The sequence below is a fragment of the Megalops cyprinoides genome, chromosome 3, assembly GCF_013368585.1.
Source record: "Megalops cyprinoides isolate fMegCyp1 chromosome 3, fMegCyp1.pri, whole genome shotgun sequence".
Lineage (NCBI taxonomy): Eukaryota > Metazoa > Chordata > Actinopteri > Elopiformes > Megalopidae > Megalops > Megalops cyprinoides.
Genome location: NC_050585.1, coordinates 39138133 through 39157531, shown reverse-complemented (window position 1 = coordinate 39157531; position 19399 = coordinate 39138133). Strand labels below are relative to the sequence as shown.

The 19399-nt window shown below is 40.7% G+C and overlaps 2 protein-coding genes across 2 annotated transcripts; one reads left to right on the top strand and one right to left on the bottom strand.

Annotated features, from left to right (window-relative positions):
- Positions 1 to 5514: 5514 nt before the first annotated feature.
- On the bottom strand, positions 5515 to 10426 carry LOC118775545 (PHD finger protein 23B-like). Its single transcript, XM_036525517.1, has 5 exons — positions 10144 to 10426; positions 8932 to 8963; positions 7797 to 7889; positions 6441 to 7041; positions 5515 to 5799 (listed from the first exon to the last, which is right to left on the bottom strand). Exons 1-5 carry the CDS (start codon positions 10169 to 10171, stop codon positions 5606 to 5608), a joined length of 948 nt encoding a protein of 315 aa, XP_036381410.1. The 5' UTR covers positions 10172 to 10426; the 3' UTR covers positions 5515 to 5605.
- A 1099-nt stretch (positions 10427 to 11525) lies between these two features.
- ctdnep1a (CTD nuclear envelope phosphatase 1a) lies at positions 11526 to 18217 on the top strand. Its single transcript, XM_036524924.1, has 8 exons — positions 11526 to 11925; positions 14825 to 14891; positions 15157 to 15275; positions 15640 to 15711; positions 16065 to 16181; positions 16498 to 16609; positions 17214 to 17298; positions 17433 to 18217. Exons 1-8 carry the CDS (start codon positions 11821 to 11823, stop codon positions 17491 to 17493), a joined length of 738 nt encoding a protein of 245 aa, XP_036380817.1. The 5' UTR covers positions 11526 to 11820; the 3' UTR covers positions 17494 to 18217.
- Positions 18218 to 19399: the final 1182 nt, after the last annotated feature.

The following is a 19399-nucleotide window of genomic DNA, read 5'->3' as shown; positions in this document are numbered from 1 at the left end:
GGTGAAATTCAATTAACATTATGTGATTCCAGTACAATAACTGGTGTTACTTCACTTGACAATGTGCAATAAACTGATGGACTGATCAGATGATTGAATGATCAATTATTGATCAGTCTGATCTTATTGTGATGACTGGTTACTTGATCACTTTGGCAATCCCATTGTAATGGTTGATTTGATTCACTGAGAGATGGATTGATCAATGAATGGTATATTGAGATGGAGACTGGGGACTCCTACAATGATGGCCCCATGTCCAGAGAATCACTTACAATGAGGATAAAGGCACCAATCAGCACAGCCTTAATCTTGACATCTAGGCCAAGGTGACACTGGATTCCATAGTTGTCTGTGTCAGTGAAGGTTTTCTTCACAAGCTGAATCCACAGGTTGCCAATCCATCCAACTGAACGGTCCCCATCTCTCCCCATGAACTATGTAGGTAGGAATGCAGAGGGCCAAACATAGGTATAGTTACAGGTATAGACAGGACCAGTTTGACACACGGATCGAAGACAACAGCGGCATGAAAACTGCACGAAGGGCCACAGCAGTTGCGGGTGCACCAATCGTTCGAGAGCGAGAGTTCCCTCTTGGTAAAAACTTACTACACTCTCTGATTTTTCAGGGAGTGTCAAAGGGGTGTACAGCAGCAGGTGTGGTATGGATCCTCCCGTTACAGCACTGCGTAACACACTTGTCAGACTTAGCTACCCGCAAATTCATCACATTGTGGTAGATGATACAGAGGACTATGCTTATAAGAATCACATCCATCCAGGATTATTTATTCTGGTAATCAGTTTCTTTAAAAGTCCAAATGACGTACTAAAACAGATGTTTATGTTTTACAGACCATTTTTCATTTAATCAACTAAGTGCCCTACTTCTACAAAAAAATACAAAAATAATATGACTCACATTAATGATGTGAATGTCACCATGAACTTGGACAGTACTTGCAAGCCACAAAGCCAAAGTGCAATGCCCTTACTTAAATTAAAACATGAAAGAGTGGTGTCGTGTTGGTTTGCATTTGTTTTTTTTTATGATGTGCAGCCTCCTTAGTTGTTTATGGAATCTTAGTGTAGGGTATGGAATGCCCATGAGGAAGGAGGAAGCATTTTGCATCTTCTGAAAGCATTTTCCTATTCCTGCTATGTTAACTGGCATCCAAGTAAGTCACTAAGCTGTGCAGCTTTTTTCTGAAAATATTTCATGAACTAGTTGCTTTGGTAAGTAAAGAGTGAAAAGTAAAGAGAAGCTTATAATGTGAGCAATAAATCTTTATGACCTGTTCCCATACCACATAAAAGGGAAGAGTATAAGCACACACACAGAAGTGCAATTCCCACATGGACTTTGACTGATACTGTCTTTATCATGCATGTGACACAAATGACACGAGGTAGAGAGAACTAATAACTAGGTCATCTTTAACCTTTTCGCACGCAACTTATTTTTTATGCTATGTAGCACGCGTGTTACGTTACATGGTTCGTTGTGTTTTCATTAGCGTTATAAGCTTTTCATAGTTTTCAGTTAGCATTTGCTATATTTTTAATGTTAAATTGCTGTTTCCTCAAAGCTAAAATTAGCTAGAATTTTTCCAATCGCACCGGTTTTAGCATACGCGCTGAACGGCTAATCACACCAGTGTTACCGCAGGCCTACGCACAAAAAGGTTAAAGCTACAGAATTGGACTTATCTAAGGAATATATATCAGTATCTAACCCTGTAACTCTAAACTTGACATTTGATTTTCAACATTGCTAGTCTGAATGACACATGTAGACATGTATACTGCATACATGGTCAAACACCTGAAAGGGCAGTATGTAGCTATTTTAAATGTCTTTTTCATTACAGCTCCTGCCCCAAGCTGTTGTAATACCCCATTTAGACTATCACCTTCTGTTAGCTCATCTCCCTATCTGTGCCACTACACAATTTTGGCTAATACAAAATAAATTGATCCTCAGGATCCTAAATGTGGATGCCAGTGATGGAATGGAGTAGGCCTACTTGTAATTGTCAGAAATACAGAATCTCTACCCAAAATATAAGTTATTTCTAATATAACTTTAAGAAGCTGTTTCAGATTATTGTCAGACACTACGAGTATGGTTTATGATTCAAGTCAATATTACTTAAGTTTCCACGGATAGTAGAATAGCATTTTTCACCTATATTATTCCAGCCGTACAATTCAAAATTCAACAGAAAGAAAAACAAAAATGATAATGAGTCTCTACACAGTGCACAATGCGAAAATGTAACATATTAGCTATCCAACATTAGACTATTGTCATAGAAACATTGTGTTCTGTTTTACAAGAGACAAAGTGTCTTTTCTATTTCAGTTTCCCGTAATTTTAACCCATTTACGGAAAAGATGTGTGTACCATTTAAGTACGTATGAAGACTAAAATCAAGACCCCCCCAAAAAAAAAAAAAACCTGAGTCAGTCACCATCTACACACAACACACTATGAAAGCTGCTCAAAATTCAACAACACTATAGCAATGACTGGATTTTTTCAAGAAAGGCACAATTATAAAACAAGTACCTACACTACCATTCCACAAGAGCTGACTTAATCTAGCACAGGTGCAACGAAGAAGCCTCATAAATTGTGCAACACACCGACGATCAGAGCGAATCTGACCTACATCTAAATCACTTCTGTCATTGTTGTTTAATGCTGACCAAAAACTGAAGGTCAGGTCGAGAAGAAAATCATGAAGGAGAATTTGTGGGGGGTTGTGTTACGTCTTATAATGAAGGGCATACAGACATTGCACCAGGTTATTTTGGCTGTGGAAAATCGTACTCCCTGGTAAGAATCTCATGTTTGGTCCAACTTGTTCATTTCAATATAATGATCTACAGACTGTCCACCAAGAAAGGAAATTTTACAGGGAAAACACAATCAATATTCTGGACAGCCCTCAACATTTGTGGTCTAAGATCAAAACAGCATTAAGTGAAAACCCAAAATTCTGAAGGTGCTGTAGAAATTCACCTGGGATTAACGGTCAAAAACCCCAAAGAGAATTCTGCACTACCTGAAAACAGGAGGCCTGTTCTCACGGTCATCCCAGTCAAAGTACAATGAGCAATTTACCAACTATGGGGGAAAAAACTATTTTATACTTTTGTTTTCTTTAAAAACACATAAAGGGGCTCTCAAGTGTCCATTGTGTGTGTGTGTGTGTGTGTGTGGGGTGGGGGGAGGGGGGGTGTCATCAGCCATCAAAGACCACAGAGCTGGAACAAATTGGCTCCAGGGAAATACCCAGAGGGTACATGTAGGTCAGCCTGGGGCTTGTCTCATAGCTAAATAGTGACCTCTGCTGGTCGGTCCAAGTAGCAGCGTTAGACAGCATGACTCTCGGAGGAGAGCGTGTTAGTCTCACCACTCTGCCCCCCAACTGATGATGGGTATCGCAGCTGTAGGGCATGCATACAATGCAGTTTGGGCATTTCAAAACTGGGGAGAAATTTCAGAGAAAAGGAATTAAAAGCTATTTAAAATGAATGGAATTAAATCTAAATTAAAACCAAAAAATATTAAAGAAATAATGTGTAAAACACGCAACACTCATCTGCACAGAGCTGGTCTGCCTATAGAGCTTTTTAAAATATCTTTCACATTTCATTAAAAAGGTGATCACACACTTGCATTTCCTCAGTAAAATCAGATTTTTGTTCAGGTTATGAACAATACAAATAAATCTGGGGGCCACTGTACATATGTATGTAATGTAGCTCACAAAATGATAATAATGTTGCATAAAACCAAAACAACCACACCCCTGCATCTTCAGATTACTTCATACAATTTAAGACAAAGAAATTTGAAAAATATTTTGTAAATAAATGAGAGACGATTTGGGTAAGGGGGTACAGGTGTTGGCTCTATTTAAACTCTTTGTTTAGTTTTTTTTGTTTACACTTTGAGAAGTCTCAATCAGCTGTACAACACAAACTGTATAAAGATGGCAAAAAGGTAAAAAATAATAATAATAAATTATAACCAAACATGAAAAGAAATAAAGCCACAGCCTCAGGTTTCTTCCTCCACTCTCAACACTTCCATCAGACCAGCAGATCTGCATACAGCAAAATAATCATTCTCTTAAGAAAAAACTGTCTCTTAAGAAATTGAATCTTTATGCATACTTATACCAAGTGTTTTACTATTAAAGAAACAATGTGCATCAATTTGTTCTAACAAGTGTATAGAAAGATATTTCTTAAAATAAGATATTGTGATAGAGTAAAACATCATTACTTTTTCTTCCATTAAGAAAACACTTCAGAAAATGTATCTTGTACATTCTTTTGAGATATGAGAACTTTTTTTTGTGCCAGGCACCAGCACATACACAGCAGCCATTAGTTTTATGGGCTGCGCTTACGTTCAAGTCAAGTTATGCCAAAACAATTAAGACATACCCACTTTGTCATTCATTAAACATTAATATAACACAACAATAACAGGAAAGAGGACAGTGAACCGATTCCATGAAAGCACTAATTCCAAAGCTGTGCTTATACTGCAGTTTGTCAAAGCACTTTGAATTCCTTGTCAAACTACAATCAACATTTTTCCTTAGTCACGGCAATACTGCCAACTTGACTAGAAGCTGAGTATATGCAGAATATACACAGACTGGATTTGAGGATCATTCACAACCAAACAAATGGTAACCTCACTACATCTCTGTAGCAGGATTCTACAGTGATGCTCCTTGAAAAGGCAGCTTTACTGAGAGGGCTTTTCAATCCTCCCACTTTCCCTGCTTATCCTTAAATTTTAAACATACCTTAATGTATTAGTTACTTTTATGTTACATGAAATTGACGTAGGTAGTCACAAAGATGAATGAAAATGCACCACCTCTTCAAAATTCCCTGTTCAAATGCCTACAAAGCAGGGGGACTGGGCAGCCCCTTTAATGATCAGTGTTTGATAAGGAGAAATGTAATGTTATGTGGTAATCATGGGACTTTCTAGATTCTACAGCTTTAGACAGTAAAGCGTAATATTATTCATTACTATATATTACAGGAGTCATTAATGAAGCTACATTTCCACCATTAGTGCCATACATTAGAGGCAGGGCTACCAGATGCTAAGAGTAGCATCGTTATTAAAAAAAAAAAAAACCCAAGGCACAACAATCAACTCTTAGCAACTTGAGTGGTGGTCTGTCGCAGCCTCTCAGTGCAGCATGCTTAAGTATAAAATAGCATACAGAAGAGAAAAATTAACTTCAGTTCCAAAATGCCTCAACTCAGGATGACTTTCAAATTGCACTAGTCATATTAACATTGATCCTCATCTTTAGAAATCTTCAGCTTCAGCAAAAACACAAAAGCTTCATTACACACTTCAGAAATCCAGGAGAGCATTGGAATTTCCCAGCAGTAGTGAAAATTAAGTACCTTTTTTCATAGAGAACAGGCAGACAATGTGCATTTTATGAGTAATTTTGCTCAACTAAGAAAACAGGACTACAGAAAGGAGTTCTCAAAACACAGGGAACCCCAGGCGCTAGAGGGAGCAACGGTGCCTTTCCCACACCTGGATTTTAAGTGTCTTTCTTAGGACCAGATCGCTTGTCCTGACGACAGTCTCTGCAGTAGAAGATGTCGGGCACATTGGACTTCTTTATCTTCGCACAAGAGAGGTGCACCCACACTCCACACTGATTGCATTCAATCATTGGCCGTCCCGCAAAGGGCTTTCCACAGTAACAGGTGATCAAGTCCCATGAGTCGTCACCTGTTAAAATCAGAGATAAGTGCATGAAAACGACAAAACAATAGCCAACTTGCCGCCAATTAAATTCAGTAACAGGGGTCTCCATCATCCCTATGTATATGCATTCCTAAATAAACAAATGTTATTTCATATTTCTTTCTCCATAAACAGATTGCTAAAGTGGCAGCACCAAATTATTATTGTGATGTATTAACATAAAAATTAGACCTATTTCACGCTGTTTACCCTTGGCAGGCTTCCAGCCTCCAGCAGTGGGCTATTTTAACTTCCACAACACTTCAATTTTGGTGACTGTTCTCACATCATGTTCCAATCAATCACTGGTACAGTAAGCGCCTACACTGAGCCACAGACAATCAGCAGAGCATAAAGCAAAAACCTTCTGTACCGCTGTGATCACACTGCACATTGTGACAGAGCTGCTTACAATTATTCACATTTACATTTAGTCATTTAGTGCCTGCACTTATCCTGAGCAACCTGCAAAAACACAAGAAGGCTAGGCATAAACCATCGCAATGTCACGAAAATGCCACCTTTCCTGCACCTAACACGCAGCACATGAATTGTGATGTGTGAATTGTGTTTGACGACTCACTTTTTCTCAGATACCCCAGTGTACCGGTGTAGAACTCACTCACCTGACTCCACCATGATGTCTTCATCCGCAATCCAAGTCTCGCACTCACTGGAGCTCATCTCCGCCTCCCTGGTGGACTCCCCACCCGACATCTCCACCAGTCCAACCCTCTGCACTTGCATGCCGTTCTCTGCCAACTCCTCCCCCGTGATGTGCTCCTCCTTAAGGGCAGGGCCAGTCTCTGAGTCTCTCTGTCTTTTATTGGAGCTTTTCAGCCTCCTCAGAGCTTTGGGTGTCTTAGGAATTTTGCTGTGTTTAACACGTGCCCTTTTGTCACCCCCGCTGCTCCCACAGTTTCCCCCAGCTCCTGCACCTATAGACAACTTCTTTAACTTCCTTTCCCTCCTGCGCTCTGCCTTGCCTCCGGTCTGGTGCTCAAACAACGAGTCTTTCAGGCGCATCTTCTCCAGGAGATAACCGTCCGAATGCATCCGCTGCAGACCCTTGCCCTTGCTGCTGTGAGCCTTTCGTACAAAGGTATGGATGGTGTGCAAATCAGAGCTGCCTTCTTCCCAGCTACTCCCCACAGTGCTACTGTTCCCATCTCCTGAGGCACCAGAGCCATGTGGAGAACTGGAGGAGGGTGGAGACCAGGGACTCTCCTAGAGCACAAACAGACAATATTAAAATATTAAAATAAACGTTTGGAGTTCAGGTGAATGCAATTCACCTGAATGCAATCAGCAGCTCTTCTATGCTGACATCTGCTGAAATACTACAACTGACTTCCTTCACAGATCTGATTCAGTGACTAGTTATATGTGGATTTATGTGGTAATACGACAATGTCAACATTGACAACATTTATTTAGTTAAACAGTTGATGGATTCACACAAGATACTGAGTACAAAGTATGAATGTGACTCCAATCATACTTTGTACAACACTTACATCTATCTTTGACTGGACTGACATTGCAGAGTACACATTGTGCCTGAATGGCCAGATTACACTGCAACCTCATGAAGGCACTCAGCTACATTGGTAGTCAGTCAATGGTTTTATTTTATTGTCCTTTGTAATACCGTACATTGAATGAGGGCTTCGGGTTTGACTTAGTCGGCTCAACTTAACATTCTCCTTCAATAGCAAGCAACCTTTAGTAAAAATAAAAACATTTCTTCTTCACCTTGTAAAACATTTCTTGAAATTATACAAAGTAATAGAAATGGGTATTCGTTTAGTCAAAATGAAAGACTAGACATATTCTATCCTAATCCTCAGCAAAACTTGCTTAATGAAAAGTAATACTTTTCTTTGCACGCAGTAGCATTTGAAAACATTAGCTATCAATCAAACAGTAGTTCATCAAATGAACCAACAATATAAAGATCAGCACAGCAAAGGAGCCCATACCTCTTTAGATGAGGGAACGTAGCCGGCATAGGCTAAGACAAAGCTGCAGAACTTGTTGAAGTCTTCCACTGTCCTCTTCCTCTTCTCTGGAGGCTGACAGACAGCAAACATTGACAATAAACATTGAATACACCACTAGACAGTATGGGTGGTCCAGTAATGCACCTCATCAAATAAACTGCTGTGCAGATAAGACTTACAATTTCAGGCTTTTGGCCTTACAAACACATTATTTCACCCATTAAAAACTTGAATTGGTCTTCCTGGCCTAAATAATGTCGGACAATTACCTTGCCTGTTTTCTATTGATTGACCTGTTGTTTGCAGAGCTTATTTTATTTCAAGTGTGAGCGCAGCAGTGTTAAACCCAGCTGAAGTTACAATGACAATTTTTAACCAAATTCACATTATTGAAGAAAGTTGCACTTTTACTTTCCCTTACATTTTAAAATACTTTTAAAGAAATTATCCAGTCTGTAGGATGGCATGATCCAAAAACACCTGGTATGACAACAACAAAGCTTATTTAAAGATGGGTGATATAAAGCTCTATAGCCTATCCTATTCGATCAACTTTTATGCAACTGCTCTCGATTACACGTCACATGTCAGTGTCGTATGAGGTTCGATAGGTGTAGCGCGTCGTTCTAGTGGGAACTTTTACAAAAACTGCTGTTTCACTGGGGAGCGAATACAGCACTGCACTACAGTGTCCTGGCCGGATTGAAAATGGGCAGGATGGTGGTTTATGGAATGTTTTTCAGCAGACTGTAATATGATTTACCGATATTTACCCTTCATTGTGACAGCATCGATCGCATGTGTTCGACTTAACATTTCATGGTGTTTATAATTACTACTTCAATCAGAACGATGACGTACGTTTGGCTGAATGCAAAGCAGAAAAAATAATGTACAACCCCCTCGGAATCAAAATAATCAGAATGACAGATTGAGTACGGTAACTAACATTAACGCGACAAAACAGTAACATGTTTGGACTGAGCAAAAACCTGCTCCGTTGCAGAAGGACACCATAGAACACCTTGCCGCTTACCGGTGGTGCGTAAATTGCAAACTACGTGAAAGTTACCCAATTGTTAGCTACTTGCTATCATTAAATAAGTGCACTTACCGAGGACTCCGTTTTGCATTTCCGTATTGCATCTGTTTAAAAAGAGAAACGATATTTACATTGTTATAACTTTATTCAAAACCAACTCTAATGATTACAACACACACGACACACAGACAGAACAGAACTTCAAGATACAGCAGTGTTACCCTTCTTACCGGGTACTGTAATTTGCTGTGCCACTTTGCTAGGTAACCGAATATTGTGGTTTTTGGCATTTTCAATGCAGTCATTATCTAACGCTAGCTAAATACCATAGAATAATTCTACCTCGCTAAATAACGATCAAACATAGTATTAGCTAATTAGACATATAACGTAAACGTTAATCTCCTATGATGCCCGAATCAACATGTAGAAGATATCTTGGTTGGCGAATTGGAAATTTTTTTTATTGATTTTGCTAACGTGTTAACTTAGTTAGCTGACACGAGGCAATACATTAACACACAAATCTAGCTAATTGCCTTCGTCATTGCTACCATCCCCAGCTAACCATGGTTAGCCCACCGAGCATGTGGCTTGGCAAGACCAACATTTCCATTCCAGGGTGCACTAACTAGCTTCTTTTGCTTTTAATAAAATGGGACACCACGTTAGCGAACTGACAGTTTGGTTTAGACAACAGATTCGAGATAAGCGTTCATATTTTTGTTGGCCTGGTGAACACCGATTATTTGGATACCGACAAAAGAGGCGTACATCAGCTAGCTGGCTATAGCCAGCACGTAGTGAAAACGGTTACTTATCTTACTAACTAGATAGTTCGTTGATCTCCAACTAGTAAGATAGCAAACGTTACGATAGGGAACTTACTTTCAATCAAGAAACGATGACTACTGAGTATTAACTAGGCAAGGTTAGTGTTTCAACTTAATCTGCATTGCCGTCTAGCCAGCTAGCACAATCTGCTAACTGAACAGTATATAACAAGCCAAAATAACAGTATAACAGTACATAACTACCTGGTTAATCATCACGCTATGCGGACAGGCAAAAGCCTGACACAGTAGCGGAGAGTCACCCGTTATTTAGATATCTACATTACTTGGCTAGCGGCTAGATTTAGGTGTCCAGAAAAAACAATCTACCAAGCTGTAGTTAATGTAAGCTAGCTAGTTTATAGCAGTCGTGTAAAACTGCTCTAGCAAGCTAATGCTTAACTATTACACTTATCCTGTTATATTACTAGTATAACTAACCGAATGTTACCTTGATGTTCGGTCATAACCCCAAACATTGTCACCCAGGTCCTCGTTCGGCAACAACCGGCGTTATATACGTTTCTCCCCGGCTTTCTGGAGCTGCAGCCCCGACCGGGGGATGAGACAGCTGGAACAGTAAATGTAATACTTTCAGAAATTCGCGTAGCCAAAAATCGCAAAACTTTCAACGGCTAACCAGTGCTGTGTTCCCCGTCTTTAAAGACTTGGCAAACCCTCAGCTCTTTCTAGAAAACGTAGCTAACTAGTTAACTAACGAAAGTTCTGCGCACTGTCTCTCTCTCCACCCCCCCAGCGTCTCCCTGTCAACTGCCTCTCGAGGGACGCCCCTTGTGGCCACAGTGGCACTTTTCGAGGCGTTGCTGGGGAGTGTAGTTCAATTACTGTCCACAAAAGTTTTTTACTTTCTGCACTGAGAAACTGACCCTGTATCAAAACATGCCACAATAAGTTATTTGGGTAAGGATTGGGGTGTACAAGATGATCTGATATATAAGAGCATAAAGTAACCAGTGTTAGTGTTGTAAATGAGGTAAAACATTTAGTGTAGACATTTTTAGGTTTTACTCTGGGACACCTTTCTTATTTTTACATAGGCCTACACAGCAAAATATAATAATTTAAGAGTGCTTCGTAGTGGTAACGAAGTTGCCGCTTTGTTTCATTTCCCAGGTGGACCACTCTAGCTAATCTAGCTAGCTCTAAATGAATTTTGTCGGAATGAGAGCACCTGTTAATCAAATACATATATATAATTCCTGGAAGAAATGTGCACTGAGACAAACGTATTTATATTAGAGATTCCATCGGAAGAGTATAGATCCAACGAGTTTAAATTCTTGATACGTCTGAAAATACGTCTGCAAGAATTGATAGAGACGAGAGAGGAATTTGTTTCCTCACATTCATGGGTTGAAAGAAGCCATTGCGCAGATTCACAGATCTTTAGATCATCCTCTTGATACAGTGACATGGAACACCAATGATCAAATTCCCGCACACATGTTATGTGATGAAGTGTGTTTGCGTAGCGGCCGCGTTAATCCCTGCGATGAAACACAGATTTCTTTCCACGGAAGTGACGGCAAGACTACGATGGCGGCTCGCAGTTCGGTTCCGGAATCGGTGTGAGCGGAGTAGCGGTGTTGATGGCGACTGCTTGGACTTTTGGTGTTTTTTACCATCTGTCTCATTTTTTGTGAATAACGGGGTGCTAATACCAATTTAAATACTGGTTTCTGGAGGAAGTGTGTCTTTTCTATTGACATTTGATTAAGAAGCTTGGTAGCTCGCATGGTAGCCAAATAGCTAGCTAGCAAGCTTAATAGCTAGTGGCTAGCCAGCTAACTTATATTGCTCCCTGTTTCTCTCTGTTTTAATATTTTCATTGATCTGGTTCTTTTTATTGTTTTTTAAGAATTGAAAGTGTTTTTTGAATGGTGTTACACTACTCACGCGTTTGCTTTGTCTCCTGCTCGGACATATTTGACACGACACAGTTTATATTGCTAGCTAGTTAAGCTAGCTAGCTACCGCTTACGAGGTTCTGGAGGGGGGTGAGGGGTCCCGGCTTGTTGGTCGGTGTCTCTGGCCTGACAATTGAGAGTGCTGTACCCCCTCTTTGTGCCCGGTTCCTGTGTCGATTTTTTTTTGTGTTGCTGTCGACATGCTGAAGACCCGACAGTGTTTACTTGGGATTCGCACTTTCCTCGGGGTGACGTCCAGAATATGGGGCTTCATTTTGTACATTCTCAGGAAGCACCTACGAACGGTGAGCAGAGAAGTAGTTAAATGATATGTTCAATTATATCACACAATCATATGTGTTGTTTGGGATTCTTGGATGAAGTTAATTGTTGTGCTTTTCCTTAAGGTAGTAGAGTAGATAACCAATACGAAATGCTTCTAGCCAACGTTAGCTTGTTAGTTAACATTACTCTGTTTAAAACTGGCATCGAAACAAACGCTTGCTAGGCAACTTAGTGTAGTTGAGATGTGCACATTCAAAAACAGACGCGTTTTTCTTGGCATTTAGGTTATCTAGTTAGCAGTAAGTAAAACATGTTGTCCACGACTCTAGCTACCGTACCACAGTCAAGCAAGTGACATCCACAAGTCAGCAGTCGTAAAACGGGCACACAAGGGCATTACGGTGTTTGTTCACTTTCTGATGGTCTCTTTTAAATTAACTAGGTAGGTATGGAGAGTACGTGGCGTGTACGCTAGGTAAAGTTTGGTTAATAGGACAAATCTTTTAGCTAAACTAGGTGCAAAATGTTTTTGGCAAGACAAAGTTGCTACAAGGCTCAACGGATAGGACTATTTGTAAAATGCGCAGCAGTCTACTTTAGATATTGAAGATCTTATTATTTTATTAGCCTTGGCATAACAGATATCACGATAAGTTACTGTTATCAGCCAGGGAAACTACCCGATCATTTATTTTCTCACGTGGTAGTTCATGCGGTGACTGTTTACATATGCTACAGTTTGGAGTAAGTACTTCTCTGCCTTAATATAGTATGCTTTTGCATGACGATAGCCCTAGACGTGTGAATAAGTACAATGAATTAAAACTGTTCCAGTTACTGTAACATTTTACTGCGTAAAGGAGCTGAGTATTGTGCAGTACTTTGTTGAGCACTGGACTCTGGACCTGCAGGCTGTGTGTTTAAATGACATGGCTGCTGCAGCCTTTAACATAGCACTTTGCTCAGCTCCACAACTAAAATCCTGGCTGTAATGGTTGGAAGATTAATTTAAAATGCATACTTTTCTTTGCTTTGACAGTCACATTGAATAAGGGTTTCAACTTCAGTTCACTTAAGGGTAATCAACTTCAGTGTGTCTAGGCATAGGTTTTGGTTTTAAGACCAAATCCCTGGTTAGAACTAACAATTGGCTGAATCACAGAAAATAGATGTCCAGATTTTCCCCATGGCTGATGTTGGTGCAGTTCGGCTTTTAATTATTACAATAGCCCATCTTATATTACCCAACCAAACTTATACCTGTGCGACTTTTCCTTTATTACAGCCTTTTCTTAAACATGTTCACATCATCACAATATATACCAGTGTATTAGTTGACATCATTTATTGTTTTGATTGAGACATTTTTATTTTTAACTGCCATATGTGTTACTGGGAAGGTCAATGTATGTCATCGAAGAATAACTTCACTGTCGAACTGAGTCTCGCACACAGTGCTCTATGCAAGTAGATCTGCGTTTTTATAGTCTATAGCGAATCTAATAATGAAAAATTGGCCGTATGAGCATTTTTATGGCCTTTTATGGCCTCTAGACTTAGAATGAGCAAGTTTAGATATATTTAAATCTTGAAAAAATATTTTTGGAGATTATGGGAGAAGAAATGATTCAGGCACAAATAAAAAAAAGTCAAAATGACCATTTGACTGTTGAACTCACATTGACAATATCATCTGAGGTCATGTGTCTTTAAAGTTTAGAATACATATTTGTGAACATTTGGCAATGGTATATGCCTGGTTATAATATATGATTTTTAAAACCTGTGTGTTGTCACCAAGATGTTTTACATCCGTAAGAGTTCTTAACCTAGGAGCTGTTTTTATTGTGGTCTATGTAGATGGAGACTCCAAAGGACTTTGCACTCTATAGAAAGAATAGCTGGTGTGTTAAGAGGATTTACCACAAATGTAAATTATAATCCTGTACTCCACATACAAGGTTGGAGTTTTGCTTTGACAAGCAAGTCATAATGATCTTCAGTTGTTTAAAGTGCCTGTTTTCATCAGAAGTCCACAGTATATCCAAGAGTAATCATTATCTGATAGGTGGATAACTCTGGCAGGGTGCAAAAACTTTCCGTAGAAAATCAGCATGATGATCTTTGAAGAGTCCTGGTTTCTTCCCCACAAAATTTATAAAGTGTCTCAAGTGGCTCAATGACACATGCTGTACTTCCTGTGCCAGTACTACAGAGGGAGCAGGTTTTGCCAAGTGTATGATGATGTGCAAGGATGCATGAAGGAGGCACAGAACAGTTGACTCCCTCAAAGTCACCCTGCCAGTCTCTCTTTCACCCGCCCTTTCTCTTCCCTTCTCTCCCTCTCTCTGTCTCTCTTGGTCACTCTTTTGCGCTCCTCCTTTTCCCTCTCCGCTTATGCCCCTCCTCCTGTACTCCTGCCCCTTTGATGCTCTTGGACAGCTGGGGGGGATAAAAATAGCCCCAGGGAGACTGGATTGTGGAGGGAGAACCATAAGTGTGTATACTGTGAGGGGTGTCTGTTCTGGATAATACAGTGAGGGAGGACCACGGGAGGAACATAGGGAGGAGGACTCTAGGGGTCATCATGCTGTGGTCTAATCCAAGTAGAGTCAGGGAGGGACATTACCATATAGGGTAAATGCTGAGGAAAACATGGCTACCAGAAAACTGCAAAGTTTCATAGGATGGGCTGTATCAGTCTTACCTGTCCCAATCACTTCCACAAAAATCATACACCAGGTCATGCATTCTTGAGCTGAATTCATATGACAGCCTGAGTCCTGGCATGCAGCATTTGTTTTTTGTCTGATGAGGAAATCGGTACAACCAAAAGCAGTACTTATTCCATGGTGATCACGAGGTGTTGGATTAGTTTTATTTAACAGAAACCTTGTTCCTCTGTCTCTCCTGCTGCAGATAATCCAGTACCAAACAGTGCGGTATGACACTTTACCTCTATCGCCCATCTCCAGAAACAGACTCAGTAAGTTCCTCTTCCTACATCCTGTCTTCTGTACATGGGTCAGCAGAGCAAGTGTTTCAGGAGCTGAGTCTGAGGTCATTGAATGTTATCTGATAAATTGACAACAGTCAACACCAGAATCTCCCATTGCCTGGTGCTTTGTTTTCAGTTATCTCCTAAAGGGGTTTGTATCATTTACCCTAAACCACCTGTACCCAGCTGCATGTGTTGTCTGCTAGTTCTGTCTGTGCGTGAGGGTGACTGGACTCTGATCATTGCTTTTCAGATGCCGTGAAGAGGAAAATTCTTGTGCTGGATCTGGATGAGACGCTGATCCACTCCCATCATGATGGGGTCCTTAGACCTACAGTGCGGCCGGGGACTCCACCAGATTTCATTCTCAAGGTACACACACACACACCCACACACCCACACACACAAACAAACATGCCCCTGTCTCAAATAAATACTCACAAGCTACACATGCGTAGACTGGTTTGTCTCCCACACACAGGACTGTGCTACAGCTTCACAATAACGTCATCACACCATATCCGCCACAAAGATTGCATTGGCTCTTATACTTAGGCTACTCCCATCATCTCTCATTAACTCTTGAAGAACAGCTGTAGGTTAGGAAGCAATCAAGTAACACACAATACAGATAAATATGTGCAAAGACAGTCATGGTCAAGTTGTAGATAAGTACTGATCAAGCAGTAACATAATTTCAAGATGTTATTTTAATAGTCTTTCTTTTTTCTCCTAGGTGGTAATAGATAAACACCCAGTCAGGTTTTTTGTACATAAAAGACCACACGTTGACTTCTTCTTAGAAGTGGTGAGTGAAAGGCCTACTCTTCTGCCTGCATTCTGTTGGTGATGGGTATAAGAGCCGGAATCTTGTTTTAAGATATTTATCTTGTTTTAAGATATTTATCTTGTTTTGTAATTTTTGCAGATATGTCTATTGAGTTCATCTCTTGGTGTAAAAAAACGGCCCTGCCTGTTTATCTGTGTGTGATTTTTGTAAGCAGCGTGTTGGTTTGCTGTTAGATTGCTTTTTTCCTAAGGGTGCTGTCATGATCTCTTAATTCTTAATGCCAGGTTCACTTGCCATTAATTCTCATTTTTCACCACGTTCTTCACTGGTTACAGTTACATCCTAACATGACACATACTGTCCTCTCTCAGGTGAGTCAGTGGTATGAGTTGGTGGTGTTCACTGCCAGTATGGAGATCTATGGTTCGGCTGTGGCAGACAAGCTGGACAACAACAGGGGTATCCTGAAACGAAGATACTACAGACAGGTAAACCTCTCCTGCCTCCACTGTCTCCCCACTGTCTGTCATATCTCCTTCACCTTTTTCCCTTGTCTCTGTTTCTGTCTGTCTTTCTGTGTGTCCCTGTGTCTGTGTCTTAATAGACAGTACATTGATGCTTATGAATACAATATATACTTTTTTACATCCAGTGCATGGGCTCTATAGTTATATTGCTAGGCCTATACACACACCTAGGGTTAAGTGTAAGTGATGAAATAAAACATTTATAGCTGTTTTTTAATAGACAGTAATAGCAATCTTTTTCCCTTGCTCTTTGTCAATCCCTGCTCTTTCTCTGCAGCACTGTACACTGGACCTGGGTAGTTATATAAAAGACCTGTCGGTGGTTCACAATGACCTTTCCAGTATAGTTATCCTGGACAACTCACCTGGAGCCTATCGTAGCCACCCAGGTGAGTGCAGTCACTTACACATTGTCCTGCCTGGTGTCTCAGGCCCAGGTCTTAACCCTCTGCATTCAAGACCAGAGGCACCAAAGCTTTGGCCCACTTAAGTATTGGTCCCTGAGAAAACAGTTCTGCTTTTAGAACATTAGCATAACATGTGATTACACATGTATTATCCAGCTTGCTTTGTGCCTTTTTAGCACTAAACACAAGGGGGAAATCAGGTGTTCGTTTATATCCTGTTCAATACCAGGCTGTACCCTCTCTCTCCACTGATACTGCATGACACAAACTGTAATCCAGGCCAGGATGTATTTTAGCTGCATAGTTCTCCAGTCAGAGTTTGAAATGCCAATTCACTTTGTTTTATAGCAAAAATGGCTCATTAGGATCATTGCTTGTGCTGAATTTCAAAGCATAGTCTCATGTGCAATAGTAGGGCAGTTTCCGATCTAATAACAGATACTAAAAACTTGCATTTCTGAGTCATGCACATTATTTATAAATCTTAATACGTTTTAAGATCCGCAAAATCCATGCAAACATGAATATTTAGAATCAAATGTAGGTAAGTTTTTTCTACACATTTGTATGTGTCTTTGCCTTACAGACAATGCAATACCTATAAAGTCATGGTTCAGTGACCCCAGTGACACGGCACTTCTTAATCTGTTGCCCATGCTTGATGCGCTAAGGTGAGTGTAAAAAATTTCATTTTCCTGACGTACACTTTGTCCTGTCTATCAGCATCTTGCTCCTTCACAGTGATCCCCACACTCTCTCTGTCTTTTGATCTCTCAGTCTGGTTCATTGTCTCTGGTTCTTTCAGGTTCACTGCAGATGTCAGGTCCGTCCTCAGTCGAAACCTTCACCAGCATCGACTCTGGTGATGGGTCCATTGCGGCTCACGCTACTTCTAGCTCAATTTTTTAAAACGCCTTCCCCGCTGGCTGCTGGCCCCCTTTCCCAGCACTGTGTTGAGGATGCATCTCTCCCGTTGACTCTTGGAGAGGAGGAGTGAGGAGAAGGGAAAGGACAAAGGTGAAGATGGGGTGAGGGCAATAGGGGAAACTGGAAACAAGTGGAGAGGCCAGTGTTTTTTTTTTCCCTTCAAAATGGAATCTCTGCCTTACGGTTCCCCAATACTGATCCTGAGTGTGTGAGTTGGATACATCTGTACATGTGTGGGAGTACACCTGCAATGTTTTTCGCTTTTCAGTAAAACATTTTTAACTGTCATCAAACAAAGTGAGAGAAGGCAAACCAGGAAGCCAGCCCCTGCCTCACGCCCTTTTTTCTCCAGAAACTCTAACCCCTTTTGTTTGCTTTCTGATACTTCCTCTCAGTTCAGAGGTGTTTTAGCGGTGTCTTTTGCTCCCTCAAGCCCACCCTCTCTCTTGCTATCTCTGTATCCTCCCTTTTTCCATTTTGAGTGGACGCTCCTACCCTCACAGCCCTCAGCAAACTGTCGGTGGATTTTGATTCACTTGAATAACATGAAGAGCCATAGAGCAGCTGGATGTGATGAGCTGAAGCAGAACTGTGGCTAAGAAGCGGAGATGCGGGGTCTGCTGAAGGCAGTACCCATCAGATTTTGGAATATATTGATTTTATTTGGCGAGGGGAGTGGTGGGGTGTGCATAACATTCTGGAAATTGCACAGTGGATTTGATCTAAAGAGGTCTCATTACTTGATTGATTGAAAAATATATTTTTACTCATGATTTAATTTCCTCAGAATGGTTCTCTGTGGAAGACTGGAAGAACAAATTAAACCACAGTGTAACAGGATGGTTAAAAATAGATGCTTTTTTTTCTGTGGCGGAATTTTTTTTTTCTTTTAGTTGTAAGGAAGAATTGCAGCCCTCCCTTTTCCCTCCTCAACCTCGAGCCTCCATAACCAAGGAACTACAGTGCTGTACACTTACAAACGTTTGTCACCCACACCTAGAGTGCTCTCTCTTTTTGCAATTTGTTTTCAATTATTCAATTTTTAAAGACTTGCACTTCATTACCTTGAACTGAAGTTTTTTGTTTTCGTTTTAAGCTGACTGACCCCTTCCCTTCCCTACCCCTGTTCTCCCCATCCATTTATGAGCCCTGTGCCTCCCCACTCAATCGTAATGCCTACTGAACAATTTGTCAAGGCTCCAGGCGGCTTCTTTGGGTCAGTCTCCAGGTCTGTGCGTGTTGTTACCAATAAAACACTCGTCACTATCACTTGGTCCCGTGACTGCTTTTTAGTTTCTGTTTGCTTTTGGAGGGCATGCTTTATCAATGCTTTAATATTTGTCTTTGCTCAAATGTTGTCTGTCTGTATTATACTTCTTGGCAGAAGACATGTTTTGACTGTACGTGTTTTCAATTGCTGTGGGATCCCCCCCCCCCCACAGACTGGGCTCGCAGACTGTTCTGCTATATTGAGCTATGAGCTGTGCTGGAGTTCATGAAACAGGGATTTCATGGGTTGATTTAATTGTACTGTAATACACAGTACCTCATTATTATTTATTAAAAGAACCAAGTATTTCAGTCCATTTGAAGCATTGTGTAAGGGACCTGAGTTGTTTCAGTAGTTTCCATACCTTTTATAACCAATCTATAGTTTTCTACAGTTCATGTTATACACTATATGGCCAAACATATGTAGACACCTGACCATCACACCTACATGAGCTTATTGGGCATCCCATTCCAAAACCATGGGCATTAGTATGGTGTTGCCCCACCCCCCCCCCCCCCCCCGCAGCTATAACAGCCTCCACTCTTCTGGGAAGGCTTTCCACAAGATTTTGG